At 49.7% G+C, this 21,201-nt stretch overlaps 2 protein-coding genes across 2 annotated transcripts in view; both read right to left on the bottom strand.

Moving 5' to 3' along the window:
• The window catches only part of MYH7B (myosin heavy chain 7B), a 31,837-nt gene extending 30,833 nt beyond the window's left edge, over positions 1 to 1,004 (bottom strand). The window contains exon 1 of the mRNA XM_085313910.1: positions 846 to 1,004. Coding sequence (XP_085170036.1) covers positions 846 to 942 — 97 coding nt within the window. The 5' untranslated portion in view covers positions 943 to 1,004. The remainder of the gene's footprint in view (positions 1 to 845) is intronic.
• Positions 1,005 to 14,639: 13,635 nt separating this feature from the next.
• LOC146590637 (uncharacterized) lies at positions 14,640 to 17,754 on the bottom strand. Its single transcript, XM_085313868.1, has 2 exons — positions 16,459 to 17,754; positions 14,640 to 14,796 (listed from the first exon to the last, which is right to left on the bottom strand). The coding sequence occupies exons 1-2, from the start codon at positions 17,695 to 17,697 to the stop codon at positions 14,770 to 14,772; spliced, it is 1,266 nt and encodes a 421-aa protein (XP_085169994.1). The 5' UTR covers positions 17,698 to 17,754; the 3' UTR covers positions 14,640 to 14,769.
• Positions 17,755 to 21,201: the final 3,447 nt, after the last annotated feature.

The following is a 21,201-nucleotide window of genomic DNA, read 5'->3' on the forward strand; positions in this document are numbered from 1 at the left end:
GAAGGGAAGGGAAGGGAAGGGAAGGGAAGGGAAGGGAAGGGAAGGGAAGGGAAGGGAAGGGAAGGGAAGGGAAAAAAACAGGTTGAAATGGAGGAAACCATTTATCAAATGAAGGCCGCATGAATGCAGTCTGATTATATGGAAGGACAATCATTATTCCTTCCTATGCTCTTGGTCATAGGAGCTGGGATTTCTTTGATTTTTCATGTTTGGCAGTTCTTTAACTTTCCCAGATCAACTTTTATGTTGACAGATGACTGCTGTTTAATGTGTACTTGCATTCAGAATGTCATGAGAAAAATGCAGTTTAGAGGAGACAAAAATCTTATTTCTTAAGTTGTTCCTCCTTTGCTGTGTTGAGATAGATGCAAAGCTTGCCGAGCATATGCTCGTCCCTGGAGCCCAGTAACACTGTGGGCAGCAGAAATACCAGCTGCAATACAGTGGGGTGGCTGGGGCAGAATGGGAGGGCTGTGGAGCAAGCGCTGTACACCTCCAAAATGAGATGGAGCTGGAGACAGCTTCACCAYGCCACTACACATTCAGCCTATCTCCCTCTGTCCTTTTGGCCACCACAGAGGAAGACGAAGGGCTGCCTTCTCCTTGCACTGCAGCTGAATATGACGGGACAGTCAAAACCCTGCCTTTCCTACTTCTGAGATCTTCTTGTCCTCCAGTGTGGTGGGGGGCAAGTCTCCAGATCCTACAATACCAGTTCCCGTATCATAAGCCCTGCCACACTCAGCCACACAGGTAAGGGGGCAGGGATGCTTTACAGAGACAGCTATGGCCAAGGGCTCCCTTGGAGGCTCTACCTGCTGGCTGCAAGCTTCTGCAGGGCTTACCATCAAATGGAATTGTCTGAAGCTTCAGCTGCTCTGTGTAGCTTTTCCGGAGGTACTCAGCAGCCTCCCCAAACTCGCTCATGTCTAGCATAGACATCTTGCTTGGCTGGAGGGAGACGGCTTGACAGCAGCAAAAGAAGAGTGAAAGACACCTGAACGCTAAAAAGAGGGTAAGGAGAAGGAGTCAGTGCACAGAGAAAGAGCCCAGCAGTGGGCTGCCAACCAAGAGAAATGCAATTGCCAAACATGCTTTTAATTTTAGAGAGCAAGAAAAGACAGTGACAACAATACTAGCTATTAATAACTGTAATAATAATGCAATTACTGCTCTGCCCCGCACTACAAGTCCCAACTACGTGCCCTGCATTGCTTTAGTGCTGAAATCTATATTCACATTTTGGATGTCATTAGAGTCCAACACCTCTTTTCTTGATAAACTTAGCTAAAAATTATTGCAAGTTTATAGACCTGTTGAGCACTAGTGCCCTGTCCAAAACCCATGTAAAGACCTGGCTCCTCATTCCAGAGCAATATTGCAGACAATAGCAGCGAGGGTGGAAGCACTAAACCTTGCAAAATCTCTTCTAGACGACCACAGTGACAGCTGCTTGGAAAAGCGCTTTTATGATATTGCTTCCTATTTTCTATCTAACACAATAGCGCACAGCAGAASCTCAAAATGCCTTAGCTATTGCAACCATTGCAACCCACGCTGCTAGCCAGTCAGTCGGCAAAGTGCRCAGATCTCAGCAAAAATGCTCTCGATTAAGGTCTGTCCTGCCCTCCCCTGCACCGCCACAGTCAGTTCAAGAGCCCCTGTCCTCTGGGAACAGCTATCCTGCAAAGGTGAAGCGGGTTAGTAGCACAGGACAAGCGTGCACACAGACATGCTCTTTATTACTAACCTCGGCGATAGGACTGAGTGGCTGTGTGTGTGCAGCAAAGCCCCTTTTTATTGTGTCTGTCAAGGTCAGAGTGGGAAAAGATATGTCAGAAATTCCCATGTGTCATGTCCCCACAGCTCCATTGGTGCTGCTGTCCCACTGCCCGGAGAGACACAAAAGGCAAACTTCGCTTTTATCTCTCTGCAAATGCAGCCTGGTTATTTTTATTCCTGTATTGTCAGGCGAGTACAAAGGCAGAGCGAGAAACGCCAGCTTTGGAGGCAGCGCAGCTCTCCAAGGCTATCTGTGTCTGCCTGATCTAGAGGGGAGCTGAGGAACAAGAACTTTGCTGCTGCTCCTCCTGCACCTGAGCGATTCTGCTTTCTTCCTCATGCCCCTGCCAGAACCGCTGTCTGGTGGAGAGCAGCACCGTCGGCGTGCTCCCCAAGCCACGCACAGCCGAACCTCTCCCTCGGCTCTGGTTCAGCTTTTCCATGCCCATGCGCCCCAGGACCAGAAGAAGGATCCCAGGGCTCAGCCCCTGCTACCACRTTACCTTCTTTCCAAGGACTTGCCTTGTTTACCAAGGAACATCAGCTGCTTCCTGCATTTAACAGCAGATTTCACAAACACCAGAATTTACTTTTCTAGTTACAGGCAAATGAAACTCAACAGTTTTCTAAGAGGCGCCYGATTCTTCCCCCAGAGCCACAGCGGCCCTGTGGAGCTCAGCCCCAGGAGGGCACATGTGCTGCTTGGGAAGGGCTGGGCTCGAGCCCCCAGCTCTGCCCTGCTGCACTGGGCCCAAGCCTGGCAAAATCTGCCCAGCTGTAACCCCTGCGTCCTGCGCTCTCAGAGCCCACGGGGCTGCAGGCAGCGAGCTTGGCTCRTGGCTAGGACAGATTAAAAGACTCTCTTGACAGAGAGGTTGCTGTACTTCCCCCAGAGACACCAGGCACAGCACAGCGCTCACGGCCTCGAGCCCGCCTGCGTCCCAGCAGCTCCGCTACRTGTTCTCTGAAATGGGAAGGGCCAAAGGGTGGCCTGTGCCACACTCAGGGAAGAGTAATTTTAGTTGCTGGCATCCAAAGTGAAATTATGTTTCTGCCCCTCTGGGCTCRCAACGTTGCTGCCTCCCCAAAGGACTCTCGCAGGCCGTTTCCACCACAGGCAGCGCTCGCTGCAGGACAGCCGGTGGCATTTAGGAGTTCTGCTCCTCTCATTGCCTTTCCTGTGGTGTATTTAAAAAGCAAAGCAGGCTTGGAAGCTTTTCYCCCCACTCCTCTCCCTCTCCCCGCGGCAAAGCCGATTGGAGAGGCATTGCAGTGGCAGCCCAGTGCTGGGCAGCCCCGCTCGCCGCAGCCGTGGGACTSTCGTGGCCACTGCCCAGCGACCAGGCACACGTGGTCAACACGCAGGCTCGGCATGCCCCTACCTGGGAGCAAAGGGCCTGGATGGCCAAGCAGCCAGGTGACTGCCAGCRCATGCCACGGCTGGGGACACGCTCACCAGGCCGGGGGTGGGGGGTGACCCCCTCTCAGCCCCTCCACGAGACAACACATGCTGGTCCTCCTTGCAGTGTAGCTTTGCTTCTTCCTTGCCGCAGAGACATCTTATCCTCTTGTGGAAGCAGGCGTGTTTGTTGGCTGCTTGGCTTCAACACTGACACGTGTGAAATGAGCTGCAGCAACCTCCAAAGGTGCAAATAGTTTAGCTACAGCCAGACAACTTGTGAGCTGCRTGCAGGTGCCGAGCACCAGGGCCCTGCCGTCCCAGCTCGGGCRGTTTCTCTCATGGCCATTTCTCTCTTCTGCCTGAAGGTACTGCAGCACCGAGCTGAAGGGGAAGCTGAGGTATAGGATGACTAGGGATTYGTTACACAGAGCACCCGCTGGCCAGCACACCGGCACAGTTTTCTGCCACAATCAATGCTCAAAGCACCCACAGCAGTGTGAGTCTRGGCATCCCAGCCTCACCCTGGGGAGCATCCTTCCCACAACTCTGCAGCCCTCCAGTGACAGACAGGCCCTCTGCCCTCCCATCCTGTTTTGCAGTAAAGACTGTGAGATTTATGGGTGGAGAAGGGCCCTGGACTCTTCCCCTATGTGTTGAGCCTCCAGAGAGAGGAYAGCCAGGCTCAGGGACAGGTTAACATTGTCCTCATTGACTGTGTAGTGTAAAGTTTTTCTCCATGTTTGTCTTCCCTGGCACATAGGGCATGTTCCTTTGGTGAAACAAGGTGACTTTGAGCTCATTAGGATAAAGCAGGATGTAAGCCCACACCTCCATGTGTGGGGGGAGGGGGGCACTCTCCCACAAGGCTGGTAGTCAGCAGTTCATGTCCTCATCCAGATTTGAGAAGAGCCTAGGTTCACTGTGCGGAGCTGGACACTGTGGGCACATGCAGACGTAGCTGCTATACCCTCCTGKGGAGATAGTCAGGGGATGCTAGCACTGAAATTCTACTTTGCCTGGTGTCCAARAGGCATCAATGTATTCAACTGTGCCAAGATGGCAGTGGTGAGAGGCAGCAAAAGCAGGGTAGTGTCCTGAAGAACAACGCAGTGCAAACAAGCCTTGGTTGACCACGGGTTCCTCTGAGGTTAGCCTGGTGGTCTTCCGCCTCACTGTTGTGAGCTTGGAGTCAGATTTCCACCCACGTCCTGGTGGAGCCTAAGGCCTTTGGCAGGTCTGGTGCCAAGTACCTTTGCCACGCGTGCCCCAGCAGTGGGATGAGCTCTCGGCCCAGACCCACCAGCTGGCCCAGCCTCACACATTCTTCTCAGGGCATGTACCCACCCCATGCTCTGCTCACCCCCTCCCTGCCTTATCTTTAAAGCGATTTTATTTTCGGAGATTCCTTCTACAGTTCCTTCTGTTAGCCATAGTTTCTCTCCCTCTTTGAAGATGTTCCAGCAGGGCCCATCAAAGGCCTAGCAGATCTACAGACAGGGAAATATGGAACGGYCACTCCAGCAGCTGCTAAAATGTACTTCCTTTAGTTTCGGACATTTTCTAAGCTGGAGGTTGTGATGTGGTTTTCAGTGTGGTAGGGAGCTCCTCATATTCCTGGGAAGGCCCATGCTGTGTCCTGCTCACACACATGTAAAATGGGCATCTTGAGTGGGGCAGCTATGGAAAGAGGWTTGTATGAAGCTCCCATGAAACCCCACAGGCATAACTAGGAGCCCATGSCCTCTAGTCCGAGCAGAGAGGAATTTACTTTAGGTAGTTAGAGTCTGAAGCAAGCAGTTTGCCTGAATGTTTCACCCAYCCTGTGCAACCATCCCTAGCTGCAGAAGCATCTCCCTTGGCCATCAATGTGCTATCTGCTCCCCCTGTGGCTCTRTGCTTGACCCACTGGGATCTCATGGCATGATGGAAGAGGAAAGGGCTCCTCAATTTTGCTCCTGAGGATGGGAGAAGCCTCTCTCCATGGGACATGACACCACCAGCGCTAGACTACAGAGCAGTTCCTTTACCGAGCAGCATTTTACAGCCAGATCAGTGCCTACCCAATCTCAGGAGAACCAGGAGGGTGCCCAGAGCCCAGTCATCCTGTGCAGTAAAATCCCAGGGCTGCTCCCTGACCCCATAGGAGGAATGTTTCCCATTAGCAAGTTCTGATAAGTGACAGGAAGGAGAATTACTCTATGTGTCAGACAGTTCGCTAGAGGTTTCTACACTTAATATATCAGCACTATCAGCTCCCTGAAATGCACTAGAGGGGACTGCAAAGGCAGCTGATTAGATAGAGACAATCTGCAAAGGGGCTATTTAAGGCATATTTCCATCAAGCGAGAATGTCCACTTACAAGCAGACAGGCGAAGGTGACAGGCCAGTGCTACAAGTCTGACAATGTCCCTCTGGCTCAGCCTGGCCATACAMGCCTGTGGCTGCAAGGCTCCCTCCAAAGCAAATACCAACATCATGGATGTGTTTTCTAGGAAGCACTTTTTCACCAAAAAGCAATCCTGCCTTCTAGGGCTGAGACAGAGTCTGGGCTACAGCCTGCGCTAGGAACCATTTTCCTGTTGTATTCCTTCCCCACAGCCACATCCCACCAGAGAGTGAGAGAGATGATAGCAACCACAATCCCAGCTCTGCTTTTAATGTATTCCTCCATATCAGCAGAATTATTCCTGAATTTACAGGCAGAAGAATCAGACCCAGCTCCTTGTTAGAGAGGAGAAGAGGTGGTGGTCTCAGTGTGATGGCGTCAGCTTTAGAGGGGTCTATGAGACTTACTCTCAAGGCCCACATGCTGGGAAGATGTGGAGCAAGGACAGGGATGTAGCACYGACACTGCTGCAGGGAGCCAAAAGAGGCACCCACAGGGCTCAAGATGGGGCACAGTGCTTAATCCCTTCATCTCTGCTCCCTGGGCCCCTCCAGCATGTGTGTCCCCTACTGCCTGGACATACCACACCAGGAATATGCTTTCACCTGCATCCCCATCTGGCTGCCATTTGGCCACGGATGAGGTGCTAACTTCATAAACCCTCAGGAAAGTATGTGAACTTGCTGCTACAGTGAGTGCCTCAGTGCCGTGGAAGCAGCTCGTTATGGCATGAGGCTTCTGCAGCACGAGGGTGCTGAGGGCTGAGCCTCTTGGCACCTCGCTTCCAGTGCAGYGGCACTGCTACATGCACCTGGGAGCATGTGACAAGAAAAGAGCCTCAAAATGAGTATCAGAGACAGCAAGATGASCTGGAGACTAGGAAAACTGGGGAATTTTTGTTTGTTCATTTTGAATCTACTAGTTTTGAGTTTCTTGTATTTTTTTTTTCTAGAGAGATTGGCACTGAAAAGATCCAGGTTTCATTTAAGGATGAAGGCTGTACTGAACATTGCAAAAATCATTCTACTTCCTGTAGCAATGTGTGAATTGACTGTGGCAAACATGCCTGAGGTTTTGGCAATGTGTTTCAAAAAGAGATGAGAGAAAAGAGACTCTTGCCCCATTTATTTGAACACTTAACAGCACCTCACTGCAGCTAGCTTGCTGAGACAGGCCCTGGCACACAGCAACAGAGCAGAAGAAACTTTGAAAAAGGTAGAAGAAATGAATAGCAAAAGGCTAAATGGCAGCTGTAAGGCAGAGCGAGTCCACTTGAAACAGATGATCACACCAGGAGTCCTTTCCAGTGCTTTGACAAGCAGTTACCTGTTTCCAGCCAGGATGTCCTTTTTGTTTGAAGGGAATGTTTGCCTTGCTGCTACGCCAGGAAGGGAATAAAATAGGAGTGCTCCCACAGAGGAAGGGTGTGAGGGGAAACAGTAGCTGGTGTATGTTGGTCTGCACGCAAGGCCAGTGCYGGGCTCCCAGCTTGGAGAGGACCATGGTGGATAATTACTCCTCAGCTTTGGGCTGAGCCAAGGCTTGTTATCACACTCACACAGTGGTGAGAASCCCTGGCATTAGGCTGTCCTTCCTACGGCCAGGCCTGTTGGCCTCAGTTCCATAAGCCAGTCTCAGAGATTGGCATCTGCATGAAGCACGCAACACCTTAGGAAATGGGCCAGGCTTGGGCATGGAGTCGGCAAATAACAGCTCGGGAGGCACGTATTGACACAAGCACAGAAAGGCCAAACCTAGAGCTGCCGTAATTCATCATGAACCATGGCATACATGTGGGAAGGCCTGCCAGGAGATCGAGAAGGATATCTCAGAAGGATAACTCCTTCAGCAGCTGGGCCTCTGCAGGACACTCTTTCCCTGTAGGGCCTACAGCTGAGTAGAGCATCAGCATGCTGCGCCAGGAGAGCTGTGGTCATATTCCCAAAGCATAAGGAGACAGAGCCTGCCAAGGGCACAGACAACCACATGCTGGATGCCTCAACCCAGAGACTCTGCTAGGTCTTTGGAATTAGCACTCTTCAGGGGCAATAGGGGGTAACAGCCGCTGGAAATCAAGACCCAGAGCTGCCTTGGAGGTTGTGATGGAGGCAGAGAGCTCAGATCAGAGCCAGCACCAGGCCATGGCTCTGCCAGTCCATATTCTGGGCCTGCCATTCTTGGAGTGCCCTAATGGTTTCTTGTTTTGCAACAGTTTCCATGTGCTTTGAGACCTGGGAACAAGAGGGAAGGTTGTGTTCTCCCTCCTGCCTGGGCTTCACCTCTCCAGCTCCATAAAGCCATTTAGGGGCTGTTTCACTCCTGTTTTGACCCAGCTTCTCTGCACTGTAGCCTTGCAGATACATTATCACAGTGAACCTGCGCAACTCAGCTGCTCAAAGAGCAATAGTCCCCCAGACAATCCCATCACAGCCCCCTGCTCTCTCCACTCCTCACACGCCTTCTTCTTGCTCCATGGAAACCTAGATTAGGGACGTGTTGAGAAGATAAGCTGATGAGAAGTGGCCACACTGGGCTGGGACCTGCTGTTTGGTTGAGCATTTGTTTCCTTGGCGAAGGCCATAGCTTTGCTCTCCTAGCCCATATACCTAGTTTTCCACTCACTGTCAGCTTAGACACAGCACAGCTTGCCCTCCTCGTGTGCTTGGTCACGTAGGATGAACACTTGATCGAGCTCAGTTTATCCAGTGACAAGTGACAACTGTTCAAAATGGAGTGGCAGCAAACACAAGGACCTTCTTGTAGGACCTGATAGGCTTGGACTCTGGCTTGAGGCTGGCTGCACCTGGGAGGAAGCAATATTCCTGTATATCCCCAGATCATGACAGGAGACCTTCCTACTTCACTACAGTCCATCATACAGTCAAAGAAAAGAGGTAGCTCACTTTTGAGTCTCCAGCAGGCCATACTTTGGTTAGGATGGCAGGAGATGGTGGCAACTACCCAGGACTTCTCCATTCTTGGCCCTGGCAGCAGAACCTTAACATCTTCTGGTGGAGGGCACCTGCTCTTGGACCTGCACAGAAGGCCATAGCAGGCTCCAGCCCAGGCCTGGTTTGGGGACAAGAACTCACTGCACATTGGCTAAGAGAGAAAAAAAAATCCAGTTGCTATTCTGTTATGCCCAGAGACGATCTTCCAGCCTTGACTCMGTATCCAACAGCTGCTCCACCCCAGGAGTGAAGGGCTTTGTTTTCTCCACACTGCATTGAATATCTGACCCCAGGTTTCCACTCTCCAGTCTGGATACACCTTGGTGGGATGATGTCTTGCAGGTAACATGTTTCTCTTACAAGATGCCGTTTGTCCCTAGACAAGATCCTGGACAACAGCTTGTGGACTCAAGGATTGCCTTGTGCATCTCAGTGCAACTGCTGAGCTGGACAGAAGTATGAAGCTAATGCTGCTTCTGTTTGATGGCCAGCTCCCTAAAAGCTCCCCTCAGGAAGCAAGTACTGTGTTGGAGGAACTCTGGTCCTGTACTACCCAGCTGCTGGGCCCACGAAAGGCCCATGAGGCACAGGGAAGAGTCATGCCCCAGCTGGGGGGCTGTGCCTGCAGGAAGCTGATCCCCCCACGGTCTGAGCCAGGGGAGTCAGCACTCAGGGCTCAGCACCCGTGGTCACGGACAGGGGAGAAAGACTAGGAGACAGGTATCCCTATCCCTGTCCCTGCCTCTGCCCTTTGCCAGGGAGCCCTGGGGCCTGCTCTGTGCACAGCTCTGGGAAGCGAAGGCACAGCCAAACCGAGGTTTGTTACGATCGCTTTGTTTTCCGTCAGCCCTGTTCCTTTTGTCTCTCTCACAGCCRGGCTTCATTCTATTTATACTTCACTACATGGCCACTTAATGTCGCAGAAAGGCCTRGTGGAAAAGCTAAGGAAGTGAAATTACTTTCGGGAAGAAATGACACTACCCATTTAAAAATAACCCGGGTTTCATTGATCTTTTAGATGCTCTTTTGGCAGAGAGTCCAATGTCATTGCTCCAGTAATGCAGACAATACTTGGTCATTGTTTTATTCTCAGTTACAGGGAAAAGGACAGCACCAGCTGCCTTTCTATCTTTAGCCCATTAGAGCACTCTTCAATTGTTCTGCACTTCAAACAATAGGCACACGTGTGGGGGGGGTTAAAATTGCTGGCCTTACCAGAGCATTTCACATTGAAATGCAGAGATAATAGATTTCTTTCGTGCCCTTACTGAAGCTGGTATTTATACAACAGAGAAGCTGGAGTGCAAGAGCTCTGTCTTGTTTTTCTTTCGCATGTTGGGCCAGCGCAAGGTTCAGCTTCCCAGGGAGTTTTCTGAACGCTCTCCCACAAAAATAGCCCTATTGTTTGGCCTTTATTTGGCTGATGTCAAACATCACATCATCCATCCCCTTTGCTGGCATGGTCAAGTCAGTGGATTTGGTACTACTCTAGTTCAAAATGATTTTCTCTATTAATGCACAAAATATCCAGCGTTGGCCAAAACCTCAGATTTTTCTAAGCTTGTTTCTTTGCAGCTGGAAGAGCAAAACAGCATTTGGGGATATTTTTTTGTCTGCGTTATTGGGTACCGGGGAAATGGAGTGCACCCGTGTGAGGCTGATGAGTGATTCACTGAAGGAGTGGACGGCAGCCAGGCACCCAGCTCTGCAACAGGCCCGTCAGCTGCAGTGTATCAAATGCCCGTGCATAACTCCGCAACATCGCTGGCACACAATCTGCTCGCTTGCTGGTGTGCTCTGTCAGTGCGCTCAGCGCCGGGGTGCTTGTGCTCTGCAAGTACAGAGAGGGCACTGGCAGGACTTTGGGGGCCTAGGCTGTGCCACAAACTTCCCAGGTGCGGGAATGGAGCTGTGCGGGAGGACGTACCTGTGACAACCGTCACGTTCACACAGCAGGCTCTGATGTAAAACCAAAGCAGGGTAGTGTCAGAACTATTTATTCCTCCCTGCTATTGCTGATATTGGATTGAGTTTCAATTGTCTGAGCGCTGGGCAGCCGTTGAAAGGGGATGCGACATCCTAAAGCCTCGAAGCCCATCGTTGCAGGCTCTCTAACAGTCAGAGGAGAGGTTTACAAGTATAATGTGCTTTTCTTGCAACTTTGCAGGTCTCTATTTTTAGCAAATAAAGATAATGTCCCAGTTGCTGTTGTTCATCTTTTGTTGCACGTAACATGCCAAATACTTACCATGTCTGCCATATTTTTTATCATTTAACCTTCTCTGAGCCGCATTGCAGCTCTCTTACGTTGCGGAAGAGATTATGGGCTATATTCATGTACAAATCCTTCCTAGGCTACTGGATTACAATGAAAAGATCTCATTCTCCAGGCTGAATTTGGAAAAAGAGAAAGAAAAGGTAAGCCAGMGCTCTCTATAAAAAGAGCTTTCCTAGTCTGAGCAGTATGCATGAGTTCTGGGAGTTCTTGAGGAGAGAGCAGCACCTTTTTCCACTTTCYTGCAATAAAACTGGAGCATTTTTTTGCAAAGTTTCGCACAGAAACTCAAGCTTTTTATGCCCTAAGACTCTCAGAGCAAATAGAGTAGAGAGGACTCAGGACACTGCCAAGACCTAGGATTGAGAGGAGAGTGTTTCTCTTTGAGTCAAACTCCATCATTCCGCATTGCCTTTAAAACTATTTGACTTTCCTCCTTAATTCTGCCATTTGGCCAACAGCTGGGAGAACAGACTTTGCCCAGTGTTGAGGGGCTGAGCAAGCTCCTGGTAAGAGCGATATTCCAGCAAGACAGGATTGGATCACCAATCCGCTTCTAAATTCTGGGTTATTAYTCATCAAAGGTTTAGATCCATGATTACTCACTAAAGGGATGGCACAGGATATCCACAGAGGAAAAAGAAATAGGACTCCCCAGGCCAGAAAAGCCACAAAATGGGTGTGTTGGAGTTCTATAACCACAGAGCACTGTTTCAGAGCTACGCAGCGTGAGATAAGGCAGAAGAACGATAACAGCAGGATCTTTTTAGCAAGACAGAGCAAAGGGTGGGCTGGCAGAAGTGATCCCACCCGTCAGCATAACACCTCGTCCTTCTGGAGATCTGGTGGCCAGGGCTGAGGTACCTCCATGCACTGGGGAAATTGTTACAGGCACTGCCAGAGTCATCAGGAAACAATGCTCTGCCCTGGTGATGGTGCAGATCACTCGTTCCTGGCAGATGACAGCAGTGATGTGAGCCACGTCTGGCTCCCATGTGTCACTCCCAGAAGTGCTCAGGGGGATATGACAGCCAAAGTACATAGGACAAGGGGTTGCCACCCCTGCCTGCACCCAGGGTATCATGCTTAAATTCTGCACTGGCATGTCTGTGTCCCATGGCATCTCACACTGACCCGTAACCAGGGGTGAGGCTACTCTTCATTTTTCCCATTTTTTCCGCTGCTCCAACCACCACTCTGAGCAGGGCGCTGGCAGAAACCACACAGGGATATTTGTGGTGGGGTGGGCAGTCAGAGTGAAAAAGCACTGCCTGTCATGGGCATGTGACTGGCACGGGCTCCCAAGAGAAGTGTGTAGGGCATGCTGTACCCCTGAGAAATGCAGCTGAGAAGGGGAGAAAGGTTTTTTACAAACTCCCTTCCAAAGAAGCCCACACACTAAGCCCTTTGGATAAACGTTCATTAATGGGACAGTAAAAGCAGAGACAAGAAACTTGCAATGACTTGGACAATTCCTGAAGCTGGTAGTAGAATAAAAAGCCTGGCCACTGATGATGATCTGTCTGTGGAAGGTGACCACATGTAACAGTAAGCRTTGCTCAGTGCTTACTGAAGAAATACCCTCATCATGGGCCAGCACATCCCAGCATCCTCCAATTAATGCGTCCCAAGGCTGGACGCTCGTGTCTGGGAGTTTCACTTGTAGGTATATGGGTGTGCACCGTAGCATGCAGACTTGTGTGAGCGCACAAGCAGCACACTCCTCAGTGCAGCATGCATGCAGCTGGCACCCTCACTGGCAGCCATGCTCCAAGCATAAATACATATATGCATATATATATATATACACATTACATATATACATATATATATATATATATATATATATGCATATATGTATTTATGCTTGGAGCATGGCTGCCAGTGAGGGTGCCAGCTGCATATATATATATATATATATGTATATATGTAATGTGCATATATATATATATATGTAGTCTCAATCCACCCATTGCCTCTCTGCCGGTTAGATGGGTCAGGAACTGTCTTTGCAGTGGTGGAGCACATCCAGGCAAGCTTCTTCCAGCCAACAGGTGAGGCTGGCATGCAGTGATGCTCAGGGAGGAGGAGACATCCTAGACTTAACTTGTGCAGATGAACTCCAGAGATGAGGGCTTCCTTTCGGGCTTGGCACTTAGCATGTCTCATCCCCGACTTGGTACTGACTGCTTTTGCTGCCAGATAACAACACTTAGCTTCTATCATCAGAGAGAAGGCAGAGAAGAGGGTGGATGGAGAAACCAAGGCAAAGGATAAAGTCTCTTGCCCAAAATTATCAGCAGGTCAGTGGTCAAGAGAGGAAAGCATCCTTTCTTCCATTCCACATAGCACCATAGTCAAGTCCAGCACAGCAGCTGGTGGGTTTCAGCATGCATCAGGGTTCAGGCATTCATGAAAAGCTGAGCTAACATTAAAGCTGCATGTGTGCAGGAAGCCTGCGCACAATAGGCCTAGGCCCATCACACCAAAGAGACCTGATGTCCACCTAGGTCATTGTCCGGGTGCTCTCCTTACCTGCCATCTGCAGTGATCTTCCCCTCCCTATACAGCAGTGAGACCACAGAGTGTCCCAGCCTTGCTGCTTGTTGGAGAGCACTACTCCTCCCATTTTACGATAGGGAAAAATAGGACAGAGAGGTAAGCACTCAGTTGAAGTCAATGAGGGAGGCTAGGTCAGAGCAGGGTTGTCAACTCCGACGTAGGTAAGCATTAGGGCTTGCAAAACCTAGAGCCCTTGATACAATTTGGGTCATCAGCACAAGAGGCTGATGGCTGGCAGCCTGAGCCACAGAAACTATGAGCCTGGGGAGCTTTGTTTCTGCAGAGGCTGGAAACCCAGGAGCTGCTGGTGTGAGAGGGTAGAGCAGGGCAGCGGGTTCTGCCCGCCACAGTGCCTGGATGAAGCACTGCTAGTGACACGGACATGAGATGAGCTCTGTCCTTACACTGCAGCCGCTCAACTCCAGTGACCAAGCTCACACAGACCAACAAAAGCAGAGCTATGAGAGCAGATGTGTGGCACTGAGATCAGGCCCCAGGTCACCAGATTATTTCCCCACATATCATACCATCCTCCTAAAATAGCCAGGTTGGGGCACCATTGACAATAGCATGATCTGGAGGACAGACTGGGATGATGGCCACATGCCCTGTGCCCATCACACAGTGTGAGGTGGGCACACAGGGCCAGCACCAATTCCTGGGCTGTGCTGCCCATAGGAGCGAGAAGGCAGGGCAAGACTGGGCAGAGGGGCTCTCCCATTGCTGCTACACTTGCTCAAGTTAGCAATTACCCCCTAAACCAGGAACGCATTCCTAACGCACACAGAAAAACAGTGTCACCACTGGCCAGCAGCACTGCTGGGTGCTGCTCTGCCAGCATCCTGGACATGCTGCTCCCCCCAAGAGCAGAAATTGTGCACAGTCAGCTCCTTCCCTAGGACTGTGGGAAGATAAAGGGAACCTGTGAGCCCCGCTCCAGGCCAGGGATGCTCCACATGATGCAGGGATAGGCAAAAAAGGAGGGATCGGAGCTGGTGCACTGCCCTCGAGCCAAGGTCACACAGAGCTGCTGAGTGTGCACTGGGCAGTGGAGCCCAACCTCTCCATTTTCACACAAGGGCTGTTCTTAAACCCTGTTCCTGCCCAAGGCTGCAAGACAGCACCATACCACAGCACACTGAGGGCAAGCCTGGCACAGCCTCTCTTGTCTGCATCCACAGTTCAGCTACCAGCCATGTCCCTCATTCAGCCCCACTGCTGCGGCTCTGTGGCCCCAAGCTTTGCGGCACACCATACAGAGACATTCTTTATTCATCAGGCATGCATACTTTGATGTAAACTCTCACCAGGGATTTGAAGCCAGTACGTCTCATCATTATTCAACCGCTTCATCCAATGCTGTACTGAGCTCTGCCTTCACACAGATCCTGTGCTTTCATCTTTTTTTTTCTAGTAGTGGTGATTTTGTGAAACATCCTAAAGAAAAGAAAGAAAACTTGGAAGAGGTGAAGCACTCCATTTGCCACTCTCACACATCACATATGCTCTGGCTTATCCCCAGGGGCAGGCAGTCCCTCAGCATTGGAGCCAGCTCTAGACCTGTGAGCAACACCTGAGTCTCCGTTGCCCAGACCTTCYCTCTCTTCTCAGAGTGCTGGGCTTGTCTGGCTTGAGAGGAGAAGGCTGTAGTTACATACAAAGATGATGGAGCCAAACTCTTCTAGGCAGTGTCAAACAATGTCACAAGGGGCAACATCCACTAATTGCAGATTGGGACATTCAGGTTGGACTTTAGGAAAAACTTCATCTCCAAGAGGGTGATGCCGTCCTGGCACAGGTCACCAGAGAGGTGGGRAGATCTGCATTCTCTGAGATTTTCAAGACCCAGCAAGACAAAGGCATGGCCACCCTGATCTACTGCTAGGGACAGTCCTACTCTGAGCAGGAGGTTGGGTTAGAGTCCAGTCTATTCCCCACCAGCACCTCTCTGATTCCTTGACATGAGGAAATGTCCAAGCTCATCTCTGGCTGTACAGTATGCAGAAAAAAATGAGTATCTGTTGGCAGTATACTAAAGTCAATGAAATAATAATTTACAGTTTCCTGGTTTTGTGGCTGTAGGAGCTGAGCATCATATATGGATTACACGTTCAATTCCAAAACCTGCATTAGTGAAAAATTAAGTTCAAATAAAATGCAAATCTGAGGCTGTGTGCAGCCTTTATTCTTCCAGCTATGCACAAGCTTCACACAACTGTCTATTTGTCAATAATCAGTGATATGAAACATTATTCACAAACCAGGTCAGAAACCATGTTCTTTCCCACTGCTTTTGTCAGAGCCTCACATATCCATACCACTTCACATAGCTGTATCGTAAATGCTCAGTAAAAATGCCTAAATAATTATATTGCTCCAATAAGTACACAGAGGAATGCCTTGTGATACAATAAATCTTTCTTCTAGTTACACTGTATCAATGTTATGTTACTGGTAAACTTGTTAGAATAATTTGTTCGCATTATGCTTTTTGTAAGGGCAGAGCAAGTTAGGACTGACAGCTCTTTTGTATATTTAAAGAAAAAAYGTAGGAAGGGCCTGGTTTGGATTGGATTTATTTTTATATAAACAAATTTTCACTCTTCCAGTACAGATATACTCCTGCAAAAATATGCCTCCAGATTTTTTTCACACTGCCATTTCTAGCAGAAATGGTGTTGCAGATTAGCAGAAGATACCCTGGGACTGATCTGTCATGTAAAATAAATCAAGGTCTAGGTTCCAAGTTCTACAGAGTGAATGTGCTTAGAGGCCCTATGAAAGAAAAAGTAGACCTGCAGGAAAGAGAAGGCCTGCAGAGCGGTGTAGGACTGACTTCCAGACTTCACAGGTCCCTCCAAGCTGGGACAATTTCAAATGAATTGGATAGTGTGATGAAAGACATAAAACATGAACCAGTCTTGCCTGAGGAGGGGTGGAGAACATGCTCTCCACATCAGCCACCTCTGCAAATGCTTAGAAATGTGAGGAGACCCCAGTCTGAGGAGGCTCTTCCCCAGTGGGAGGTGAGCAGGCCAGCTAGAGTTATGCTGCTGAGGGACRGGTGTGGCAAGTACAAACTCTGAAGCTGGTACAAACCTGGAGGATGTCTGGGATATTGCTCTTTGAAAGGGTTCCTCTCCTCCCCTTGTAGCTAGYACCTTCTTCCAGACGGTGGAGCAGGATTTCTTGCGAGCACTTGCACCAGCTTCTACTCCCCAGGCAAGGGTTGACCATAGATCCTTTGTCTGCACTCTTGTAACTCTCTGGTGTTTCCAGTTTTGGCTTGCAACAGTTGGAAGAGTCACTTTCTGAGCCWGAGGTTTGTCTGGCAGCAGTTAGATAGGAGGAGGAGAGAAGGGGGTGACAGATGGCGTTCTCTGACCGAGTCACCTCACCATTCATGGGAAGGGAGCACACGTATACACCAGGGACATAATTCAGCTGTATTGCATCAGCATCTGTGTTGGTCTTGACATTTTTTTTTCCATTCATTCCCACTTGCACACCTTCCCGCAGCAGCTCACCTTTCGTGCTGTTAGCTGGAAAGCCCTTCTCAAAGAAAGACTGTGCGGTTGCAAGCTGCATCTTCTTGTTCTCATGCTTGTGGATGCCTTCCAAGGATGAATGAACTGGAAACATAGCTTGGTAATGTTGCCAGTATCTTTCATTTATGTCACCTGCTGCTTCTTCACAGGAGATCACACATGAGGATTCAGATTTACCACGTTCCATTGCAGTAACAGAGCTGCTTTTGCTTTTCCTGGTAACTGCCTGGGAAACATCTCCACTGAGGAAGAGTTGGTGGGGAGGGACATGGCCACATCTGCACAACAGGAGCTGATTCAGGACTGAATCTTCAAGAGGCACCTGGGCAGCATCAGGCCTCAGTTCCTCTGAAGAGGCATTATTATTGTCCTCAAATGTGCTTCCTTTCTCCAGTGGCTGAGTTAAGTCATGACTGCTGCCAGTGCACGGTGAGTCCACAGCACTCTTGCTGTCTGAAGGCTGCAATGCTTCAGCCACAGAGCTCTGATTCTGCCCCTTCTTGCAGGGAAAGGGGGTGGCTGGGCTCCCTCTCTCACCAGGGAGTAGGGGTTTGCTTGGGATCTCCTCCTTGGGAGGAGAGGGAGCCTTGGAAGGCTCTCCCTCCCGCAGAAAAGGCAGAGGATTTGCAAGATGTTCCTTTTGTGGGAGAGGGAGAGAGGGGGTTGAGAGGCCTTCCTGTGCACTTTCTGTGCTCTCYGCAGAGGAAGACCTCTCCCCATTAGTGAGAGACTTCTCAAACTTCTGTTTCCCTACAGGCCACCCAAAGCAGAAGCTGAGGATGTGCTGCATCTTCCCATCTGTCCTCCTCTGGGCTGGTGAGAGGCAGCAGGTTTCCTCCAAACTGCAGTTATCACTGGGTCAGGACTGTCAAGAGAGGCTGTGTGTTACCACACACTTCTTGACTGCTACCTCCTAGKATGTCAGGGCTTCATAGCATCACATCTCCTCTTTGGATGCAGCCTGATATTCAGGTTACATAGTGGAAAGCAATGACATATAGAGCTTCTGTTTAGAGTATTTAATGTATCAGTTTCTGCTTCTTCCACAGTTTTATAGTTACGATCAAAGGCTGTAAGGTATAATATCCAAGTCACTTTTGAAGGAATTGCAAGATTTCTCTTTAAAATGTTGATCTTGTTGTATTTCTTTGGGACTGAGATACACAATGGAGTGTCTGATGGGTCTGAGTCTGTCTTGTGTATCTTCTGGTGACACAAGGAGCTGGTTCTCACCCAGAGGTTCAGCTTTAACTAGCACCAGCTCTCTYGATATGCGGCAGAATCAGCTGTTTGTGGTTGCCCCTCCAGAGGCTGAGGCACTTTGGGGCGGCCCCTGGCAGGAATCCTGAGTGCCCAGATAAAGCAAGAGTCAATGAGTTAATATACAAAACACCACACTCAGCTTTCAATCTGCCAGTTCTCTCAGATGCTGCTTTCAAAGGATATGAATCTACCTGTTCACCTGCTGAGGTCTTATCACTGGAAATGCTTTCAGTTTTATGAACTACAGGAGCTTTCGTCTAGTTCAGTTTTCTTATTRCGACTTATTATGATAACGTTGCTTGACATTCACAGAGACTATTCTTAATGTGGTATGCACCTCTACACACAAAAGCAGCTTGCACAGCCTTATGGTTTGCAGTAGGAGGACAAGCAAGAGGCAATTGATTTCTCCATTTCCAGCTCACTAGGTGGAGTTTCTTGATTGTGATGAAGGACAGCGTCTGTGTGGGTTGCTCAGAATGAAGAGTTAGGGGCTTCTGCTTCCAGAAGAAGAAACCCTTTTGACTGGAAACCCACAGACAATTGGAAACTTTTCAGATGTTTGCTGAATCCAGGAAACAAAAGCGGTTTTGGAGACTTCTTTTTGGGTGTTGCCTGGTATTTTGTGGATTATTTACTTGCAGCAGGAGACTGTCTTCACAGCTTGTATTTTTGTCACTTAAGCTGTTCCCTGGCAGCAAGGAAACACCAGCTGAGTCATTTGGTCCTGAGTCTTTCTCCTGCTGTCCTCTCTGCAGATGACACTGATCCTCTGTATCAATGTAGGAATAAAGATCACTCACCGTCGCAGTCAGCGATCTCTAGAGAGGAAAACTTTGGTTACTTTCAATAAATGGTATTTCAATTCAGCCCAACAATTATCAGATCTATTCCAATAAATCAGTAAAATTATTGTCCCCAGTATTAAGGCACAACAYGATATTGGCAAGTATTGGTGGTGAGTCCGTTAGAGAAAACTTTTCTAACAAACCACCATYAYGCACAGAATCACAGAATGGTTGAGGTTGGAAGGRACCTCTGGAGATCATCTAGTCCAACCCCCCTGCTCAAGCAGGGTCACCTAGAGCACGTTGCACAGGATTGCATCCAGGMGCGTTTTGAATATGTCCAAAGCAGGAGACTCCACAATCTCTTCAGGCAACCCATTCATTCTTCAAATCAAAACATTCCTGGAGCATAGGCAAGATTTGAAGTCTAATGTCTATTTTACCTTTGCAACCACAGTGATTGTGCAAAGCATTTGCTTTCTAGCAGGAACAATTAACAATAGAGTCATTTCACTGTCACACCATGTTGTGCTCCCACTGGACATAGCACCTAAAATGTGAACATGGTCTAAGGTTTGTTTGTTTGTTTGTTTGTTTTCAAAGAAATATTTGGAAGTTGCCTTCAGTCCTATAAGGGTGAAACTTCTACAGAAATCACATTCACTATTCACAGCACATTACATGGTTTCTGAAGCTAATGGGAAAGTTGGACACCTTCACTTGGTAGAGAAGACCTTTCCAAAGCCAACACATCGCTATTGGTATTGCATCTATTCTGCAGTAGTTCTTCAGAGTTGAACCATGCTCTAGCAATGCAACAAAAACTATTTCTCCTAAAGAAATCACAATCTTTCACCAAGCCCAAGGTGAGTACGTGTAGGGAGTGTTCCCTGCCATTGGCCTCAGCTGGGACGAGAGGGTTGGTGTGACAGTTGCCACACGACAGTTGCCTCCTCTCCTTTGTCTGCCGTGCACCGAGACCAGTAAAAGCAAAATCATACCCACATCACTGGGCAAAGCSACGTCGCAGGGGCAGAAACCGTCACAAGCTTCATCAGAGAGAACCGCAGTCCTTACACAGACATCTCAGGACTGAGAAACCCATAATGTAACTATGTGGTGGGTTTCYATAAGGGTGGGAAATGGAAAAGACCTAGTAAACTTGTTCTCTCATCTGTTAACGCACCACTGTTTTATAGCCAAGACAACAAGAACAACAGATTTATCCACACATGCCAGCACTGCGTACTTCCGAGTACTGCGTACTTCTAAGGGCCAGGCCATTCCCTTTGCCTCAAATGGGATTTTATTTTCGCCCCAAAATATGTAATTTATATCTTATGATTTTTGAAATGGGCCTTCTCTGTATCCCTTGTYGCCAGGTCCCCYGCCCCATTCAGCAGCGGGCCCACATTCTCCCTAGTCCTCCTCCTGCTGCTGATGTAGTTGAGAAGCCCTTCCTGTTGTCCTTGACATCCCTCGCCAGACTCAGTTCCAGCTGGGCCTTAGCCTTCCTCGCCRCATCTCTACATACTCTGACTGCATTCCTGTAATTCCACGGGGACACTGCAGTGCCAGCTCCTCCCGGGGAGGCCCCCCGATCAGCTTGTTCCAGGGAGTGCCCCCACACCATCTCACCCCATGGGGAAGGCTYCAGTGCAGGACACTCCATAGTCATCTCACTCCACCGCATCACTCACTGTGCCCCGTGTGTCACCTCACCCACTGGGGTYCCCCCCTGACATCACATCGCCCCATGTGGTCCACCCCTACATTACCTCACCCCATAGGGTGTCCCCCTGCATCACCTCATCCCATGGGGTGCCCCCATGTCACCTCAGCTCATGAAGTACTGCCACATCATCTCATCTCATGAGGTGACCCTCCGCATCACCTCACCCCATGGTGTGTCCCCTCCATATCACCTCACCTCATTAGGTGACCCCGCATATCACCTTGCCCCATGAGGTGTCCTCCCCACATCACCACCCCCGATGGGGAGCCCCCCTTATCACTCACCCCATGGGGTGTTCTCCCACATCCCCACATCCCATGGGGAGCCCCCTCCATCACTCGCCCCATGGGGTGTCCTCCCACACCCCCACCCCATGGGGAGCCCCCCCATCACTTGCCCCATGGGGTGTCCTCCCACACCCCCACACCCCATGGGGAGCCCCCTACCACCACCTCGCCCCATGGGGTGTCCTCCTACACCCCCACCCCATGGGGAGCCCCCCCATCAC

This window comes from Rhea americana, unplaced genomic scaffold, assembly GCF_003343005.1.
Source record: "Rhea americana isolate MKP2758 unplaced genomic scaffold, rheAme1 scaffold_4, whole genome shotgun sequence".
NCBI lineage: Eukaryota > Metazoa > Chordata > Aves > Rheiformes > Rheidae > Rhea > Rhea americana.